General features: G+C 41.4%; 1 protein-coding gene across 50 annotated transcripts in view; it reads right to left on the bottom strand.

Moving 5' to 3' along the window:
• The window catches only part of ANK2 (ankyrin 2), a 310,153-nt gene that overhangs the window by 18,272 nt on the left and 272,270 nt on the right, over nucleotides 1–19,611 (bottom strand). For 30 of the 50 annotated variants that reach the window (XM_060278521.1, XM_060278531.1, XM_060278530.1 and 27 more), the window contains 10 exons: nucleotides 19,081–19,285; nucleotides 18,240–18,336; nucleotides 16,957–17,185; nucleotides 15,478–15,603; nucleotides 14,772–14,894; nucleotides 13,327–13,359; nucleotides 12,000–12,021; nucleotides 2,817–8,798; nucleotides 1,338–1,412; nucleotides 382–513 (listed from right to left, as the gene is read on the bottom strand). In XM_060278521.1, the coding sequence (XP_060134504.1) occupies nucleotides 382–513; nucleotides 1,338–1,412; nucleotides 2,817–8,798; nucleotides 12,000–12,021; nucleotides 13,327–13,359; nucleotides 14,772–14,894; nucleotides 15,478–15,603; nucleotides 16,957–17,185; nucleotides 18,240–18,336; nucleotides 19,081–19,285 (7,024 nt within the window). The remainder of the gene's footprint in view (nucleotides 1–381; nucleotides 514–1,337; nucleotides 1,413–2,816; nucleotides 8,799–11,999; nucleotides 12,022–13,326; nucleotides 13,360–14,771; nucleotides 14,895–15,477; nucleotides 15,604–16,956; nucleotides 17,186–18,239; nucleotides 18,337–19,080; nucleotides 19,286–19,611) is intronic. The other 20 variants (XM_035113097.2, XM_060278551.1, XM_060278545.1 and 17 more) reach the window with 3 other exon arrangements.

Below are 19,611 nucleotides of genomic sequence, written 5' to 3'. Positions count from 1 at the left end.
GCTGATCAGCAGTTACAGCAACCCCCTTTGAGGTCCTGCCTGCAGAGCAAAAATGTCCATTTACAGGTGAGGTTTGAAACCAAATTGTGCCTGCAAATTGACTTTATTGAGGGTCACTGGCAGCTGGCAGTTCCTCACCCTGCTGTGAGTGGTGCCGTGTCATAAATTTCTCCTGTACTTTTTGTCTGCCATTCTCATCAATTTATGGGGGGGGGGGAATGCCTCTCTTACAAAGACATGTGGAAATGTGGGGTTGTACTGCCACTTTCCCTTTGTATTATGCATGTGAATTCTTGACAGTGTTGCACTTCAGCAAAGTACATGTATACTCACTAGGCTCCTTTGCCAAGAAAAAAAGGTATCTACTAAAACTGAGCATACCAGTAGCATGTCTCCCATCACGTTCCAGCCAATATTTCAGCAGTGCGTGACTCTGGTCCTGCAGTGAATTAGGATTCTCAATTCGGATCTGATGAATTTGTTCCTCTGTGAAATCCAGTTCTCTTGCTAGCTCTGAAAGCGCACATTATTAAAATGATTTCAAACAGTCACACATTTCCTTTTAAATAAAGGTAAAGGGACACCTGCCCATTAGGTCCAGTCACAGACGACTCGGGAGTTCCATGTCGAGACCCTGCAACCACCCCCTCAAAGAGGAATAAAAACACTAGGATACATGATATAAGGTTAATGTTATTGGGCAAATTTAGGCCACAACTTTATTGGTATTGGCTTAGGCATTGAGTAGACCAGGCTATATCTGACTCCTGCCCGCTGCGTAGGAAGTTTGGTAGGGTAAACCACTGGTAGGAGGAGCCCCGTCAATGCAAACCAACTCGAGCTCCCCCCTGGGTTCCCAGAAGGGTTGTGGCATGGCCCTAGCCCCGCCCTGGGCTTCAGACAAGATCTGAATGACATGGCCCGAATCCCCCCCCCGGCGGTGCAGAACAACATCCCTGCCCCCGGAGGGGAGTGGGTGGTCACATGGTCAACCGCAACTCTGCCCCACCAGGAAGTGGAGCGGATTTGCAACGATCATCTCGCTTTACTGGCCAAGGGAGCCGGCGTACAGATTCCGGGTCATGTGGCCAGCATGACTAAGCTGCTTCTGGCAAACCAGAGCAGCACACAGAAACGCCATTTACCTTCCCAGCGGAGCTGACCTTCAGATCGGCAAGCCCTAGGCTCTGTGGTTTAACCCACAGCACCACCCACGTCCCTTGTACAGTCCCTGGTAGGCAGATGTAATTCGAGTTGGTGTCTCAACAGATAGGGAAGAAGAGCTAGAAGTTTCATTTTCCTAAGATGGTTGTGATCTCAACCACATTAGAACTGACCTGTCCAGCTGAATCCAAGGTGATCAGCGATATGTGCGAGTCTTTCCTCTATCCTTTCTTGATCATCCTGTTGATCTAAAGCAAGGTCAAATAGGACAGGTTTTTGTTTTGTTTTTAAGGCAAAACTGATCTGCCTCACGAAGAGAGACTCCATAAAATAAGGCCAGTGTTTAACAGTGTCTGCTTTCAAAGGAAACCAAAGGTCTTGGTATGTAGCTAGAATGGAAATATTTGAATACAAAGCACTTTATTTAAAATGCCCACTTAATTGAGTATGGTATTGGAGGCTTTGGAAAACACTGTCCTCAATTTTATTTTGGAGCTCATAACTCCTAAACATTTAAAATAAAACAGAACAAAGGGGGAGAGAAATAATTTGCTGGAGCAGGAAATAAGTTTTTTCATGCCTCTTTAAAGTAATGGCAAATGGCCATCAAACTCATATTTGCAATATTAGGTGATATATCCGTAACTTCATTTCAAACATTAAGAGCATCATATTTTTTTAAGTTGCACTGCTTACAACTATCAGAAAGATTTCCAGATCATGATATCTATGCAGCATTAGTATTTAGCAGTTTTAAGTTTGTTTTTTTGCTAGAACATGTTGCATTCCTAGCTCTTTACAAAGAAGGCATGCAAAAGCAAGTGCACACTTTTTCTCAGCAATTTTTGCACCAAAGCAGCAATAATTAATAATCCCAACAGCCAATCTGATACCAGCAAAGTTTGAGTTTTTGTTTGTTTTGTTTGTGTGCATTTGAAGTCATAGTCTCTACAGCTCAAAATTCAATTACCATATTTTCCCCTTATTGCTCCTCCGTGATAGGAAGTTCTTTTTTTAAAAAAATGGATCTAAACATTGGGCATTAAATTTAACATGATTAAGTCCATAAATCCAGTGCACCACCTTCCATTAGTAAATGGTGCGAAGCAAAAGTACAACAACCATAAAAGGGTTGGAGCTTTTTTTAAGGCACTAATAACTTGGCTTTTGGCACAGCTATATGGACTTGCATATCCTGAATTATGGTAATCTTACCTGGTTCATCTGTGTCAAAAGTAATTCATGGCAAAGTGATTCAATTATAGTGAAGAGAATCCAAAAACTAAAACTTGCGTGGTCAGCTGTATCAGAAGCGAAATAATAATGCTCTAAATTTGTTAGTTAAACAACATGAGCAAATGTTGTTGTTGTTTTAACAAAAATGACTGTATTGCTATGTTTTATCTTTTGCGTAAGCATTTGCAGTGTGCAATCTTGAGATTGTTTCAGGGATAGTAAAATACATACACAACACAAAACAAAACGGAGCTTACACAAAACACATTGACAACCACAGGAAGCTTTAAAAAGGAGACACACAAACCACACACACACACAAAAAAAGCAGGGGGGAAAGAAGGGAAGAAACAACAACCAAAGAATTGCGATTCATGACATGCGTAGCAAAGGGAATCCCAATGGCTGGCAAATACCTTCAACATGGTCAGGGACATTTTCATCAGGAATACGCTCAATCAGAGTCTCAATAGACTCATCCCAAATGGGCCTGGTGTCAAAGATGTCCTCGGCAACTGACTGCTGGGTCTCAATGGATGGCACATTTTCAATAACTGAAACTTCTAGGGCGCTACTACTTTCATCATCTGAAACTAATTCTTGTTCTTTCTCTGACTGAGTAAGTCTATCCACTAATTTGGAAGCTTCATCGCTAATCTCTTCAAAGAACTCTATGGAGTTTTTGTAAAGGTCAAAAAAATATTCCTTACTTTCTTTAGTGGGACTAACAGCACTGCGGGAAGCTGAGGCGCTTCTGTTCTTAACGGGCAACCGCGAAGGAAATATCTTTGGTCGTGAAGTCGTCTGCTCGTCTGATTCTACCTCAAGCTTCATCTCACCCACCCTCTCTCTGGTCTCTGCTTCGGCCTCAGCATAGCTTCTAGCTTTGACTGAACGCTTAGCCTTTGAGTCCACGGAGGCACTTTCATCAGATTCAGATTTGCTCCTGATGTCTTGTTTCGCAGGGAGCTTGCATGTTTTGTCAGGAGCTTTAGCTGACTCTGGCTTCCAGACAGATGTCTCTGTATACAAACACTCTTGTTCAACTCTTTGGAAAACTGCTTTGACTGGAATCTTAGACTTTGGTTTGGATGGGTCATCCTCCGATTCCTCTAGGGCCTCAACAAAGCTATCTGAAGGAAGGCTCTCAAGCTCTGATTGTTGCAATGAGTGGGATGCAGCGGGAGTTGTCCTAATGGGAATTTTGGATTTGCTTTCAGAAGGCACACATTCCATGATGGCGGTAGGGATTTCAATCACAGATTTCTGCTCCTCTGGTGAGGAGTCTGGGGAATCATCTTCCTGCTCAGCATACACCGACCTAGTGACTGTTGAAAAATCTAACTGTACATCAATCACAGTCTGCTCGGGAGAGACAGGGCAAGGCACCTGGGAGCTGTCAAACATGTCTTCAGTATCAGCTCTAAGGAAGAAGTCATCATCATCAGAAGCAGCAGTTTCTTTCTTTGGTGACTTTGAAGAGGCTGAAATGCCCATTTTAATAGGGATTCTAGATTTAATATCCCCTTTTGTGGTGTAGAAACCACTGGCCTCATCCTCTGATACAGATGTGAGTGAGCCTTTTATAGGCATCTCTGCTTCATCTAGTTCAGAAGATGCAAATGGAACTGGGGATTGCTCCTGCTGGAGAGATTCCAGGCCTTCAGCTTCTCTCATTTCTTCAGATAAGGACACATCTTCCTGAGACTGCTCTCCCATTTGGAAAAAGTGTAAGTTTTCATCAGAATAATTCCTCTTGGTCATGTCAATGGCACCACTCCTCGTCATTTCAAACAATTTCCCTTCCTGGAAAAGAAAGGGGTTTTGTTCACTGGTAGGCGTCCCTTCTTCTGTAGGAGTCCTGGCTGGTGTCGTGTCAGGTGTGGTGCCTTGTGACCTCCTGTCTACTATTAAGCCAAATATCCTTTGTTCTTCCTCTTTCACCCGAGCCTCAAAAGCATCATCATCTTCACGTATTTGACTCCACTTGTCAGAATCCACATCTGTCCTGGTTATGATCACTTGGTTGATTATTTTCTCAGCTTCATCTCTGATATCTTGTAGAGCAGCTTCATCTAGTGATGTGGCCTCTGGTGTTGAAGTTGATTGTTTCTGAAAGATGTCCACGTGTTTCGATTCTAACTCCATATAGATATCTTCTGAGGTCTGAACCTCAGAACCTACAGATGCTGGTGTGCAAAGGGAACTGGTCAGTGCAATTTCCTCATTGAAGGTAGTTTCTACCTCAGTAGAATGATGAACCCCAGATGACTGTTCTGTTGTCATCCTTAAACCAGTTCCTGAACTAATTTCAGTGCTAGTAAAAAAGTGCTGTGAAGGGACATTTTCATAAGGGCTTGTTATAGGCAGAGCACTGCTTTCATCAATATCATCTGCATTCCTTTCAAGGTCACCCTTTTGGGTTGTTTGAGGTAAATGGTCTGCCGAGTGCTCTACACTACAAAAATCCCTTTGTGCCATCTCAACAATGTTGTCAGTTTCAGCCAAATCACTTCCCCAAGGGGAGGGAACAGGTGAAACAGCAGTTGCCAATTCATCATTTGGGGATATACAGCAATGAGAGGAGCCAGGGGTACAGGAGCCCCCTCTGGTTCCCATAGCAACCATGTCTCTGTGTGGTACCTCCTCAGATGCTCCACCATCTTTCTCAGAATCATCCTGGTTGTGTGACGCCGCTGAGGTTTCATATAACTCAGCTATTTGGGGGGCGTCATCACCCACAGAATGGTAGAACGCCTCCTCAGGCTGCATCATGGGGCCATTAGGGCTAGCAGTGTCACTCTCATCAGTGCTGTAGCACTTGGACTCGCTAGCCTGTGCTATGATGCTAGTATCTGAGGCAAGAGAGGTATCACCAGACATTTTGGTTTCCTCTGTTGGCTTATCTGATTCTGTGTTATCCTCTTCAGTACCAAATGCATGCTCCTTGGATTCAATAGGCTGAAACCCTGTTTCTTCAGGACTAGAACTGGAATCCCTATGACATAGATGAGTTGAAGGAGGCTGCACCCTAATTACAGGCTCCATCAGCAGCCCAGAGTCAGCTTCCTTTTTCAGCTTTGTTAATTCTGGCTCACTTTCTGAAGAGGAAGAAGTCTTTCTAGATTCAGCTGCAGAAGTGTGCACAGTAGGTATTCCATCATCTTCTACAGGCGTTGAGGGTGCAAATTCAAGTTCAGACGCAGCTTCCAAATCAGAAGCTGAAGTAGCATCTTCTTGCTTGGGGTCCCTTCTATAGTCCCGCTTCTGCTTTGCTTCCTGTTCCAGCTCATCAAACATTTTAACTTTAGTCACCATTTTAAACATCTCTTCTTCTGGTGTGAACCTCCTCGTCGGCTCACCTTCGGGGTCATCTTCCGGCTCTTCGTTGACTTCAGGAATCACAGCTGACTTGGGTATGTTTGAGAGCATCTGCAAATCTGTTGTCTTGGGTGTGATTTCATAGCTAATTTCTTCGGAGCTGGGAGTCTCGGGTGAAAGAGGGCTTTTCCCTGAGCTTTCCATAAGAGAGGTTTGCTCTAAACTGTCGTCTTCAGCACTGCCATCAGGGTCACGTAAAAGTCTAGATCGCACAGGTGTCAGCTCTGGGAAGTTTTCTGCTTTGGCAAAGGCAGCCTGCGTGGGACCAGGTCCTGGAGGGAAACCAGTCTTTGTTTTCTGTTCTACAGGGCTGCTTTCAAGAGAATCACGGCAGGGGGATTCTTTGGTAGGACTAGGCTCAAGGGAATCGGGTGTTTTACGGGAGGAATTATCTTCCAGTACTGGGCTTGCTTCTAATGAATCTTTATGGCTTATAGCTAAGGATTCATCTGCAACTGGGCTAAGACCTTCACTGTCTTGGCTAGGAAGTGAAAGCTCCAGTCCTCTACTAATGGCATGGTGCTCAAAAGATGCCTGATCCTCATTCTCTAAAATAGTATCATGCACTTCAGATAACTTAGTTAAATGTCCTTGCTCAGTAGCCATAGATAACTCATCCCTGATAGCATCTTTATCAATCAATGTTGAGCTAGAATCTGTACATTTGCCTATCTCTTCTTTGGAGCTTGTAACTTCTTCTACTTCTGACAAACGAGGAGAGAGGGACTCTGAGCCGATTATAACTTTTATGTCTTTGTCAGCAACAGTCCTTTCACTTTTTGTCGGAGAAAGTCCCTTTGGTGAATGTGCCTCTGCTGTTCTCTGTACTGTACTGGCTAATTCTGTTTCTTCCATCTGGTCAGCAGTTTCTGTTTTCTTTGGTGAAAAAGAGAGGCTCTCGGGGCTCGTTTCTGGAGTTTCGGCCAATCCCTCATGCTTATAACTTTCCTCAGAGCTGACCTGAGGGGTCCCATCGAGCAGGCTACCAATTGGAGAATCTGCTATGCCTTCATGTTTAAGGCTTTCTGAGCTGCCATCCAGAGCACCACTTTGCAAGGAGAGAGCGGGCAAAAAACCATCTTTCACATATTCTGATGGAAATGTAACATTGAATGGACTGGTCAGTACTTGATCTAAGTGAAGCTCACCTTCCTCGGTAATTGAAATGTGCCGGAACTGTTGGTATTTATCATTCTCCTCAAGCTCTTCCTTTATGACATCAGAAAAATCTGTGGACGTCTTTCTGTCTGGGCTGATTTGAAGGTCAGTATCCCCTTGGTCATCAAATGTCAGGGTCACACCCTTTGCATTTTCATCATCAGTTGCTGGAAAATCTTTTTCTGCAGTTTTGCTACTCTGCTGCTTTGCCTGCTGCATGGCTAAATCTTTCTTCAGAGCGCCCTGTGCCTCTTTCTTAGACTGCAAGCCTGCCTCTGCCTGAGGTTCCTGGCTCTTTTTACCTTTTGGACTATCTTTTTTGTGTGTGTCTCTTTGTGTCATTGTCGGCTTCTTTTCAGTGTCTGTCTGAGCAGCTCCTTTCTTAGCCGGCTCTTTCTCAGAGACCTGCTGTTTCTGTTTCGTAGATTTATGCTCAAAAAGTCCAGCCTTATGCTTTGATGGATCTTGACCTGACTGGAAGGCTTTCATCAGTTCACGAACAGACATAGTTTCTTCAAGTCTCTCTGTTTTAGAAGAAGGTGAAACCGGCGGCTTCTTGGTTGTGGGTGAAACAGGTGGCTTTTTAGATGTGGGAGAAATGGGTGGCTTTTTAGATGTGGGAGAAACAGCTGGCTTCTTAGTTGTGGGAGAAACAGCTGGCTTCTTAGTAGAGGGAGAGGAGAGTTTGGAAGCAGAGGGGGAAGCTGCAGTCTTTGAGGCAGAGGTGGAAGCGGGAATCTTTGAGGCAGGCGAGGAAGCTGCAGTCTTTGAGGCAGAGGGGGAAGCTGGTATTTTTGAGGCAGAGGGGGAAGCTGGCGTTTTTGAGGCAGAGGGAGAAGATGGGGGTTTCGCTTTGTAAATAATTTTTTTAGGCTGTGATAGCTTTGCAACAGACTTCTCGGTTGCCCCTTCTTTTCCTGGGGTGCGAACAGGCAATTTTGAACGCCCTTTCTGCTCATCTTCCACTCTCTTCTGAAGGGCTTTCACTTTATCTTTGATTGAGCCAATAGGAGTTTCTTCTATAACAGGAGACACAGCTGTTGCCTTAGAAGGCTCTGCAGGTGCTAACCCTACCTCTTCATCTAAAGACTCATCTGAGCTGAACTTTGTTAGTCCCGAATGTTCTTTCTTTCCTTTGGTTTCTTCATCCTTTGGCTTTTGTTTATCTTTTAATTTCTTCCTAACTGGTTTTTTAATTTCCAAGGTAGGCTTTTGCTGGACTTGCTTCTTCTCTTGGCTTCCCCCACTTTTTTCAGAGCCCCTGCTTAAAACCACAGCTTCAAATCTCTCTTCTACTATGTCTTCCTGTAATGTCTGAGGCTGCATTTCATTAAGCGACATGTAATCTTTTAGATCTTGGCTGAGATGATCGATCATTCCCGCCATGTCTGTCTTTTCTTTCTCTGTTTTCCCTTTGCCTATTCTAGTTTCTGTGCAAACAGGCTCGGTAACTTCCAGTGGAGCATTCTGCTTAGCCTCTTCTATTTCTTCATCACTTACAAGGACCCATTCTTCTTCCACCAGCTCTTTCTCAGAACTGGATCTTTGAAGAACTGGCCCTTCTTTTGGACAGCTTCCACTTCTCAGGATTTCGTTCACTTTTTCCAAATCCTCCTTAACTCTTTCCACAATCTCAAATGGTTCTCCAGGCTCTTCATCGGCAGCTTTCACAAGGTCCTTCACCTTAATGGAGCCTGACTTTTCAGCTGAGTCTGTGGTCAAGATGGCAGTCATTTTAATCAAATCTTGTTTCATCTCAGAGACTTCGGATAGCAAGTCTGAGCTGGCTAGGACAGGGACTTCATTGACAAGGTGACTTTTCAGGACAGATGTTTCTGTAGATTCTGTTTCATCATCATCTTTGATGCAAATGGGGAAAAACAGTGAAAATAAATGGAAATCGGAAATAGAGATTGAAAAAATGTAATCAGGACTGAAATGACTGTCTTTGATTGCAGCGGTAGGAGGGTCAACAAAACTGTCTGGGTATGGTGGATCCACAAATCTGAGGGTGGAAAAAAAAGCAAAGCAAAGCTAACGGGGGGAAAACTGAAAAGGAAAGTGGGCAGGAAATAACTTGCTTAGTTTTCGCAGTACAGCACACACACACATACAACACCAAAGCTTTTATAAACCAAGGACACTAGAAAAACAAAAGTGGGCAAGAAAAAGAAATAGTGGAATTTACACAAAGATAGGCATCTCAAGATTGTCCAGATGTCACAGATCAATGTTCAAATAAAAACAGATAACAAAGGTGTGTGGGGTGGGGCGAGATTGTAAGTTGGTTGGAAGTTGATCTCCTCAAAGAGAAAGCCAGTGGTAGCAAACTTCAGAACCAAAATTAGGTATACGGTTGTAAACTTTTGTTTAAGAACCAAAGTTAGAAGTTGTGTATTTACATTTAATTCTGCGATAATCTAGAGTAAATGAAATACATTGATATCTGAGGCAGCTGCAAACCGGCATTTCATCTAAGGGGAATCTTACATTCAGATGGTGACACAGACACACACAGGCTTTTATTTCAAGAGGAATGGTCCTTTCCTTGGAACATCCTCATTATTCAAACAAATGGAGGGGAAATCCAGGGGAAAAGATGATGGTGGTGGTGGTGATAATGATAATGATGATAATAATAATTTAAAAAAAACAAGTGGGTAGGAAAATTTTAAATAGTGACTAGCTCAACAGAGAATTCATAGGTTAGGGGGGAATGTAATGCATGGCAACCAAAAACATTCATACAGGGCACATACGCACACACAGACACAAATACACACAGTACATATACATATATATGTAAGCCAAGTTATTTCCATGCAAAGCAAAGCTGTTGCATACATTGCAGGGTAAGTATCCTTACAATAAAATAAAAGGAAAAAGACACCAACAAAACTTAGATGGTTATAAATGAAAAAGGCTTAAAATCATATGCAACATACTGTGGTGAAGTATTGTCCCCATCCCCACTACTAACATATAAAGCATCAGGTTTGGATATAATGAGAAATATATTTGCAGTAAAACTTACTACAGAGTAATGTGTCTTCCCTCCCCCATATTGATTCAGGGGTTTTGTGTGAACAAAAGCATTTTAAAATGTCTTATCAGCAACACAAATGTGTGGAATTAGTTAAACTTTGAGACTATTGTATATTGTATATTGTAACTTGACCAAAAGGCGAATCAATGAGTATCATGGAGAAGAAAAGCAGAGCAGAGGAGGAGCCCAACTAGAGAGGAGGCAAAGACAGAGGAACCTGACCCAAGGCAGCCTGCAATTCTGCATGAAAAAGATTTATTTAATGATGCATTTTAAGAATGTTTACCTCCCATTCTTCTGCTGAAAAAGCTCCTAAAGTAGCTTCCAATGTAACTTCCTGCTCATTTGAGGTCCAGCTCCAAGGGTATGGCAGTTCCCTCACTGCAAGAAGTGAAGTTACAGGGAACAGAGCGCCTTCTTGGTAGTGGCGCCTGCCCTGTGGAACGCCCTCCCAACAGATGTAAAGGAAATAAAGAACTATACAACTTTCTGAAGACACCTGAAGGCAGCTCTATATTGGGAAGTTTTAAATGTTTGATGTTTTATTATACTTTTAGTTTTGTTGGAGGCCACCCAGAGTGGCTGGGGCAAGTAATTTTGTTTTTATTGTTTTTAACAGAAGTCATTTTACAAAACAGTTCATTATTTAAGAATGTAACTATCTCTTTTTTAATTTAAACCTCTTACTATCCTTAGGCACGGACCTCGACTGTGCCCAGTGGAAGAATGGGGCTGCCTAGCACAGCTCCCACCTAGACCAAACCACTGTGGCCTGGAAACTGCCTTTGGCAATTCAGCACTGCCTGGTGACCTTTCTTGGGTAAGTTTTTAGGGTGAACTAGGGAGAGAACTTTGCCACCTGATCCACTCTAGGGCTACAGATTCAAGTCCATGCATGGACTCATGGCAGTGTTTTCCTTCTCTGCCTTTCCTGGCTTCTGAAAAAGCAGCTGTTTCTTTTACTGCTTGTTTCTAGCTGCTGGCTGATGGGGCCACGGAAGAATTTCACTTGCCTGTGTCAGTGGCTGTTTGGTTCCAGAATTTTTGCCTCCCTTATAGCAAATGTTAATTGTTTCATTTTTCATTTTCGTGTCAGGAACTCTGGCCCAACTACCTGATGACTGGCACTGGGCAGGGGCCAAAGCATTAGGGCAAGGGGTGCTACATGCTCCACCTATAGGGTGGGTATGGCCTTATGGGCCCAATGGCTCACTTCCACTCAATTTGCACTCTGCAGTATCTTCCATAGCTTCTGATTCGTGAAAGCAGACAACATGAGTGGCGTAAGCTGGCTGTTTCCCCAAGCTGACCTTCCAGCAACTGGGTTGGAAAGCATCACTGGTAGCAGGGCTGCCATATTGTTTTGGTCCTTTGCCCATGCCGTGATCTGTCTGGAAGCTGTAATTTAATGAACTTGTGACCTGATTTTACCCCAACATTTGTTGCCATCATTCCCCTTCTTGTCCCGCTCCACTTCCAACTACAGGTATAATCAATAGTAGCTAGCGACAATGTCCCAATACATAAATATGCTTCTCAGAAATACTTCACCAAAGTAAGAGAGGGTGAATGGATTATGGAACTTTGTTACTTAAAACAGTATCACTTTTATACACAGGGACATGCATATTGCATGTAAACAATTTAATGAAGTTAGTTTATAGAAGCTGAATCTTTAAAGGTGATACTGTAATTAACTTATAAAATGCAATGACTTTATGTGAACATACATACAAAATAAAAAATGAAATAAAATATGGGGATTTATACGAGCCTAACAGCAATAGCAGGGGTCACCAGGGGATGTCAAAAGGAAAGTGAATGCTTAGATGAACTGTCTTAGTACTTTAATTTTAATTATTAGTAACATATTAAATAACATCTAAAAGCTAAATTTACATTATTATATCATTCTCTTTTAGAAAATTAATATTATCAGTGGCAATTAGAATTTGCACACTCTCTTATGCTTAACTTAATTATTAGACAAATAACATTTTTATTACAATCTTACGTTTTTCTGATGTCATGTCAGTCTGAAAGAGAACACAGAGTGAAATGGTTACAGCACTTTGAGTCACAACAACCAGTGAGAAAACACCAGGTAATTTACCATTGAAGTTGTAGGTCAATCCTAAATACACATACTTGGAAGTAAAATCCACTGGATTCAATTGGAGTTCTTTCCTGATAAGTATTGCAACTTAACTGGTTGTCCAGACAAGCTGAATTCTAATAAGAGCTAGCAATGCATTTAAGTCACTGATGAACCTTGGTGATTAATTCCTATTATCAAACTACCGTATATAATCTAAATTGTTAATTTGTTGAATTTAGGCTCTAAATTGGAATTTGCACAGAAAGATCACTGAGCAGGACAGGGAGAAACAGTAAAGAAGGTGGAAGTGGCAAGCAGGTTATTGATATCTTGACTTGTGAAAGTGCAAGAACAATATACTGGCACATTTCTTAGTAAAAAAAGGAGGAGCACATGCATAGCTCGATATGTCCTAAGATTCCAGCTATGCATTTGATATCACAGTAGGTGTCTAAGGTTCTATTACCTTGTGGAAATATTTAGCTTGGGGCCGGGGATAGAAACAATACAGCTCTATTATAATATTTGTCCCCTTTCTAAATTTTAAAATGCAAGGTAAGATAGATAATAAACTGTGGCTAAAACCAAAACATGGAAGGAATAGAGAGGAGGGAGGATGGCACAAACCTAAGGCTCATTCACATACAGTGGTACCTCGGTTTATGAACACAATTGGTTCTGGAAGTCTGTTCATAAACTGAAGCGAACTTTCCCATTGAAAGTAATGGAAAGTGAATTAATCCGTTCCAGATGGGTCCGCGGCATTCGTAAACCAAAAATTCGTAAACTGAGGTGTTCATAAACCGAGGTTCCACTGTAATAGGTTAGCATTGCATCTGAATGAGTTTTGGTATATAGTGTATCACTGCACGGTATATTTCTGCAACATCCAACATTTTTTTTATTTAAAAAATCAACTTCATATTTATTTCTGCATCTAAACAGTTCTGATTTTTATTTTTTAAAAATCAATTTTATTTATTTATTTTTAAATGCATTTATAAACAATGACCCAGATTCTCCAATAAAAATTTAAAAGATCACACATACTGTGTTTTCTCTCTCTCTCTGCCCCCCCCCCCTGCAGCTCTTTGCAATTTGAAAAGTTGCTCCTCAGAGTTTGGGAACTCTGGAGCCATGAGTGAATGCACAGCAGGGAGACGTGGTGAACCCTCTGCATGCATACCCAAGGCAATTTTGATCACAAGGGTTTTATAGAGCACTGATCTATTAGCAAGATTACCTCTTCTTCCTGTTCTTGATCTGATTCTGATTCCTTTCAGCCCAATATGCCATGCAAGAAAAGAGAAAAACAGAGCAGGAAAAGATAGGACGCGGTTAAAGGAAAAGAATGATTTCTGGTCATATTCAATTGGCTAGAGTACAAAACAAACAGAATTTCTGCACTTTTTCCTAAGGAGTAAAAAAAGGGAATTATCTCAAGCTGGGGACTTGAGATAATTAAAAAGTGGGAAGCTGTTTGGATATTTTAAGCTCTTGCTTGATTTTTATTACTGCATTTCAAAGAAGCCAATATACTATTTCTCAACCACCGAGCCTGACCGAAGTATAGAAGATTAGCCCTGCCATTTGCCATGCTGAACCATGTGGCTCAGGCAGTGGATTGTGAACCTCCATTCACCACCTGTAGGGCTGCCCCCAACATCACTACTGTTGGCTGCTTGGCATGTCCTGTCTCCTGATCTGCTACTGCCCCATATCTTGTTCTGAGGTATGTCACCGAATTGCTGTGACAGCAGCAAATACTATTGAAAGTAAGCAAGTACAGTACTCTCCAGGGCAATGCTACGCTGCTACCCACAAAAAGTGAGGTGGCAGCGGTGGAGGTATTGTGCCAACCCTGAAAATACATGGTTGGAATGTCAAAGAAAATGTAACAGTTTGCATGTGTTAATTGCTATCTCTTCATAATTGATTTTTCAAGCTTAAATCTGTAATATTTTAAATTCCAACGAAAGTGAGAAGACACACCCTGTGCACATGAGATCTCTGTTGTATGCATTTACTTGCTTATGTGAATGACTTACCTATGAACAGCTGGAGGCACAAATAAACAGAAGATCACAGATCGACTTGGAATGGGCAGGAAGGCGATATACCAGTATATGAGAACCCAGACTTTCAAGTGACTTTGCAATCTTTCTCCAGCACTACACTTCTGTCTGAGCAAACTACTAGGCTTAATGCTCAAGAAATCTGCAAAGGATCCTTTGAGTGGGTTCTTATGGTATTGGATCTTTGGATATAGACTCAGAAAATTGATGCTGCTGAGCCACGCTATGTATTCAAGGCCATGGTGTGAGAGCCACCCATCTAGAGAATACTCTATAATTAATGCACCCTCTATATTAGGGGGTGAGGAACCTATGGTCTTACAGATGATGTTCCAACTGCCATCCACTCCATCCAGCACAGCCAATGGGAGGAGATGTTGAGAGATGTAATTCAGCAACATCTGAAGGGCCACGGGCTCCCCTATCCTACTCTATATGTAATATTAAAAATATTTAATTAAAGTCTTAAAAATAAAAATTCACAGCCACTTAACCCAAAAGATAAGCCACTCCATGTAGTTTGTGCAAAACAAAGCCAGGGATTAGGAGCTCTGAAATTTCAGTGTGCCAGCTAATATGTGAGCAAAGATCCTTTCATTGTATTATGCAGTACCTTTGTGTGATTTGGCAATGTGATATTCAGATTGCAGATGGCTTGATGTACGAGGCCTCTAGAAGATTTCGGCTCCTTCATAAATGACAAGCGCCCACAAGGTTCTTGTGTTGTGTCTCGGACCTAGTGCAAAAAGCAAAGCAAAGCACACACAATGCTACAGCTCAAAGAGATATAAAATACTATCATGTTCACTACCTTTTAATCACAGTTACAGAGACAACATTATAAAATATGAATGATGCAAATGTATTAAATGTACAGATGAAGACATACCTAAGTACTGTAAAGTTCTATTTACCCACTGCCACTAAACCCTGCTTAAAGAAACTTTACTATTTCTGCCTTAAAGTGAAAATGTTGAATATCCAAAGGGAGATCTAAGCTAGAGGACAGATTTCAACATTTTCATAGATCTCCACAGTTTTTATTTGAAACATGGTGAATGTTCAGGCAACGACTCCCCCCCCCCCAATTTGCCATATTCCATTCCATTGCATAAAATGCCGACACACTGATGCACAAAAAGAGATAAAGTAGACCAATGCCCTTGACATGCAGTTCATCAGCTTTGGTGCTATTATTAAAATAGTTAAAGAATGGTGGTTTCTGGCTGTATATGGATGGGCTGTTTCTGCTTGTTGAATATTCTGAATAGTCACCACCAAATAAAATGAAAGTTTAGATATAGACTTGTATCTATTACCTTGACAAACAATGGAAGTCTATTTTCTTTGAAGGCATAAAAACTGAATATGTGATGTTGGCCACTCTTTGTTAGTGGTACTAGATTCCCAAAGCAGTCCACGTAGATGGGCTTTCCTTCTAATACCTACATTTGGTTGATAAGGAACAAAATATAATAAAAGTAAGTATCATGGAAATGTAGAAGAGAGTTCATTATTACCAGTAGTATCAATTCCTAGAATGCACTGGTCCACTGGCTGGGATTGACAGAAGTGGAAGTTCATCTGAGGGGCCACAGATTCCACAGCCCTCTAGAACCACCACTTTGCTAAATAGCAATAAAGCACTTTGGGAGATGACAGCCGGCCCTCTAGTACTATATAGTATAACAGAAACTCTTGTAGGCAAACAGGGAAGATAAAAGATATTTCCCCCTGCTTAAAATCCACCACGCAGGCATAACTGAACTGAACTATGGCTGTTCTAGGTTGGGGAGAATACTGAACAAGAGGATTCCTCTTAGAGGGTGGCGATAGGTGCCACATATTGTTTCGGATCCCAATCTGGACAATGTGCTATATATGTGATTGTATTTGCCACTAAACAAAATTTCAGGGGAAATTGATCTGCAGCAGGAACATGGCATAGAAATGGTGGTGGGGAGAGAAGGATTAACCCTTTCCCCTTCTACCATTTCCTCTTGAAAGCTGCTATTTGCACCTATTGCAAATAGTTTTTCCTCCCATAGCAAAAGCAGCTTTCCACCCATGGCAGGGGTTGGAAGCATGTCAAGAAAAAACAAAACAAGAGTAGGAAAGGTTCAATTCCACCCTCCTCCATATAAATGTTTTAATCTGGACCAAGAGTCTTTGTACAGTGGTACCTCGTTTTACAAACTTAATCCGTTCCGGAAGTCCGTTCTTAAACTGAAACCGTTCTTAAACTTAGGCACACTTTCCCTAATGAGGCCTCCCGTTGCCGTTGCCCTTCCACCATTCGGATTCCATTCTTAGACTGTGGTAAAGTTCACAAACTGGGACACTATTTTCGGTTTTGTGGAGTTCGTAAACTAAATCGTTTGTAAACAGGACTGTTCTTAAAGAAACCACTGTGGTTCTTTTTCTTCCCAAGAAAAAGAAATATCTGCATGTGTTCTAACATATTTTTGTTAGATGTTTTAATATCGGTATATGTTTCGTACCCCATCCTGATATTCATATAGATTAAGGGTGGACTATAAAATATTTCTAATTAACAAACAAGCAAGCAGATAAAGAATATACAGTAATGTCCAGTTTTAATACTACACAGAGTACACCAATTGAAATCAATGGGTATCCTTGGAGAGTGACTTAGCTGGATATTACCCATATTAAGATTTAAAATGAGAGGTTTTCTTTTTCTTTCTACATACAAAAGGAAATTAAAACAATGATTTTAAAAGTACATGTACAAAAATGTGAATGAAGGAATTTATTTTGCATGTTTAATACCATACCTCTACATCTCTGCTTCGGGCAACTTCAGCAAAGTTTTCTTGCTGTTCTAGCGTTTTATCCACTTTATCATCCGTCATGCAGAAACATCTTAATCGGGCTTCTATAGGATCATGTGATTTGGCAAACACTACAAATTTGGCCATGTAGGGCACACAGATAATCTCTCTGTATACTTGGGAAGCAAACGTAACAGATTCCTGTATCTGTCGACAGTCTATCAACCAAAACCTGCAAATAAACAAACATGGAAAACTGTTACATAGTTAAGTCCAACATAACACACACACAAGTTCAGGATTTGGAAAATACATCCAGAAATCACAATCACACTAGTATTGATTTCAAATTACTTGTGCATCAGCTTGAAATAAACGAATTCTTAATGGGGGGGGCAAAAACATCTAGATTCTGCATTGGGTGTGGCTCAAGCCTGAGTGTAATTTGAAATGGATCTCTACTAATTCTCAGATTACTAAAATGCATTGGAACAGTCATTTTCAGCTGGGATATGAACTGGGATATGTACACAGTCCCTTCACCCCCTTTGTAGTGTGCACAGGTGATCAAACCAGGAAATCTCTAATTAACCACAGTTTCTCCTTTTGTGCACATTAGGATACCATGGCTAACAGCTTCAGAACAGATATTAAACAACTTTAGACTCTTCAGATTCCAGAATTAATTGTACTCTACTCTAGTTTAGAGTCAGGCCAGGCGATGGATTACACATTGCAAACACTACAATGCCAGAATTAGCACATTAGCACAATACCTTAAGGACCTCCTGTCTCCATACAAACCTACCTGGACCCTGCACTTATTATCTGAGGGTGGCAACACAAGAACGGGCCTTTTCTGTGGTAGCTGCCTGTCTGGGAAAGCCTCCCCTCAGAGAGGCTTGTCTGGTGCCATCATTACATATCTTTAGGCACCAGGCAAAAATATACCTCTTTACCCATTCTTTTGGCCATTAATCTATGGCCTGTTAAAGTGGGGGGGGGGGGCCCTACGGACACAACTTATTATGATTATTTTATTATGCTATCTATTACTATGCTTTTAATTATGTTTTTACTATTACGCCCCATAAAATGTGATCTTAATGTTGTATACTGCCCTGGGATCTTTTGATAAAGTATATAAATCAAATAAGTAAATAATATCAGTAAATAAAACTTTAGTGGGGTACTTGTGTGCAATTAATAAGTAATCAAGCTGAAGATATAGTGCTGAAACTCTTAAGTACAGTTTAAAGAAAATATACTATTCTGGACAGTGGTACCTGGCAGATACGTTTGTGGTGAAGGAAACACATTCATTGACAAAAGTTAATGGTGTTGTTCCTGTGATGTCTTCCCACTGAGCAGGTGTTGTTCCGCCTGAAACAAATGAGGACAAAGAGAAAAAATGTTCGGCATTCCTACAAGAAGTCAATGGCCTGGTTGTCATAATAAGCCAAAGTATGGCTTAGTGCAGGCACCCCCAAACTTGGTCCTCCAGCTGTTTTGGGACTACAATTCCCACTATCCCTGACCACTGGTCCTGTTAGCAAGGGATGATGGGCGTTGTAGCCCCAAAGTAGCTGGAGGGCCGAGTTTGGGGATGCCTGGCTTAGTGAGACCACAAGAACAGGAGAGGAGCTGACAGCCAATTTGCGTGTCCAGAGTCCTCCTTACTCCTGCACTGAGGGACTTCAAGATTTGGCACAGCATTTCACGTAGCCAAGGTCTGTTCCTGGGTGTTGCTCAGGGTTAATAACTTGATATTTAAATAAATAAATAAATAAATACACACCCACATTTTTTTGGTACCAAGATGCAAAATCTTATTTCAACTATAAACAATGGAGGTTGTTATTTCCACTTTGCAAATATGGGCTAGGCTAAGCAAGAGCTTTCAATGGGTTCTCTACAACATCAACATACAATGCCACCCTTTTCAATGGACCCATCAGTGCATTTAAAATCATAGAATTGTAGAGTTGGAAGGGTCATCTAATTCTAGCCCAACTTGCTGCAATACAGGGAATTTTTACCCAACATGGGGCTTGAATCCACAACTTTGAGATTAAGAGTATTATGCTCTACCGACTGAGCTATTCAAGGTACTTCTTATGAGCTTACCTGTTATGCTGCATAGTAGTCTTAGAGTAGGTGTATCACCCCCATATCCATTAATCATCAGATCACTAGAGGCTTTAGGAACAGGGATAGTCATTGTTATTGGTTTATGGAATTTTCTTCTCCTGGGTTCCAATGTGACAATAGGGCTGAATGTGGCTTTGTTGCCTAAAATCTTCTTTACAAGCTCATTGTGCATAGGTTGAGCCTAACCAAAGACATCACAAAACGAAAGTCTTAATTATTGGTATCTGAACAGTCATAACAACAACTTTCATAAAAGTACATGTCAGTGTACATCATACAATAATTACAACAATGAAATGATTAATAAAAGCATCCATAAATACTGGCCAGTGATTTCAAAAGGCTATCTAAATAAGACAATTTTTAGTAAAGACAGGCATGATTCTTCAGGCTGGGAGCTCCATGGCACCCTACTGGCAGGGATTTCCAAAGCCTGCCATACTATAGAATCAGTCCCTCCAAAGGCCAACCAAACCTCAGGGGGATGGGGAAACACAAAGAGTGATC

This window comes from Zootoca vivipara, chromosome 9, assembly GCF_963506605.1.
Source record: "Zootoca vivipara chromosome 9, rZooViv1.1, whole genome shotgun sequence".
NCBI classification, from domain to species: domain Eukaryota; kingdom Metazoa; phylum Chordata; class Lepidosauria; order Squamata; family Lacertidae; genus Zootoca; species Zootoca vivipara.
Note: the sequence above shows the minus strand (reverse complement) of the source record. Positions and strands in the feature narration are given on the sequence as shown.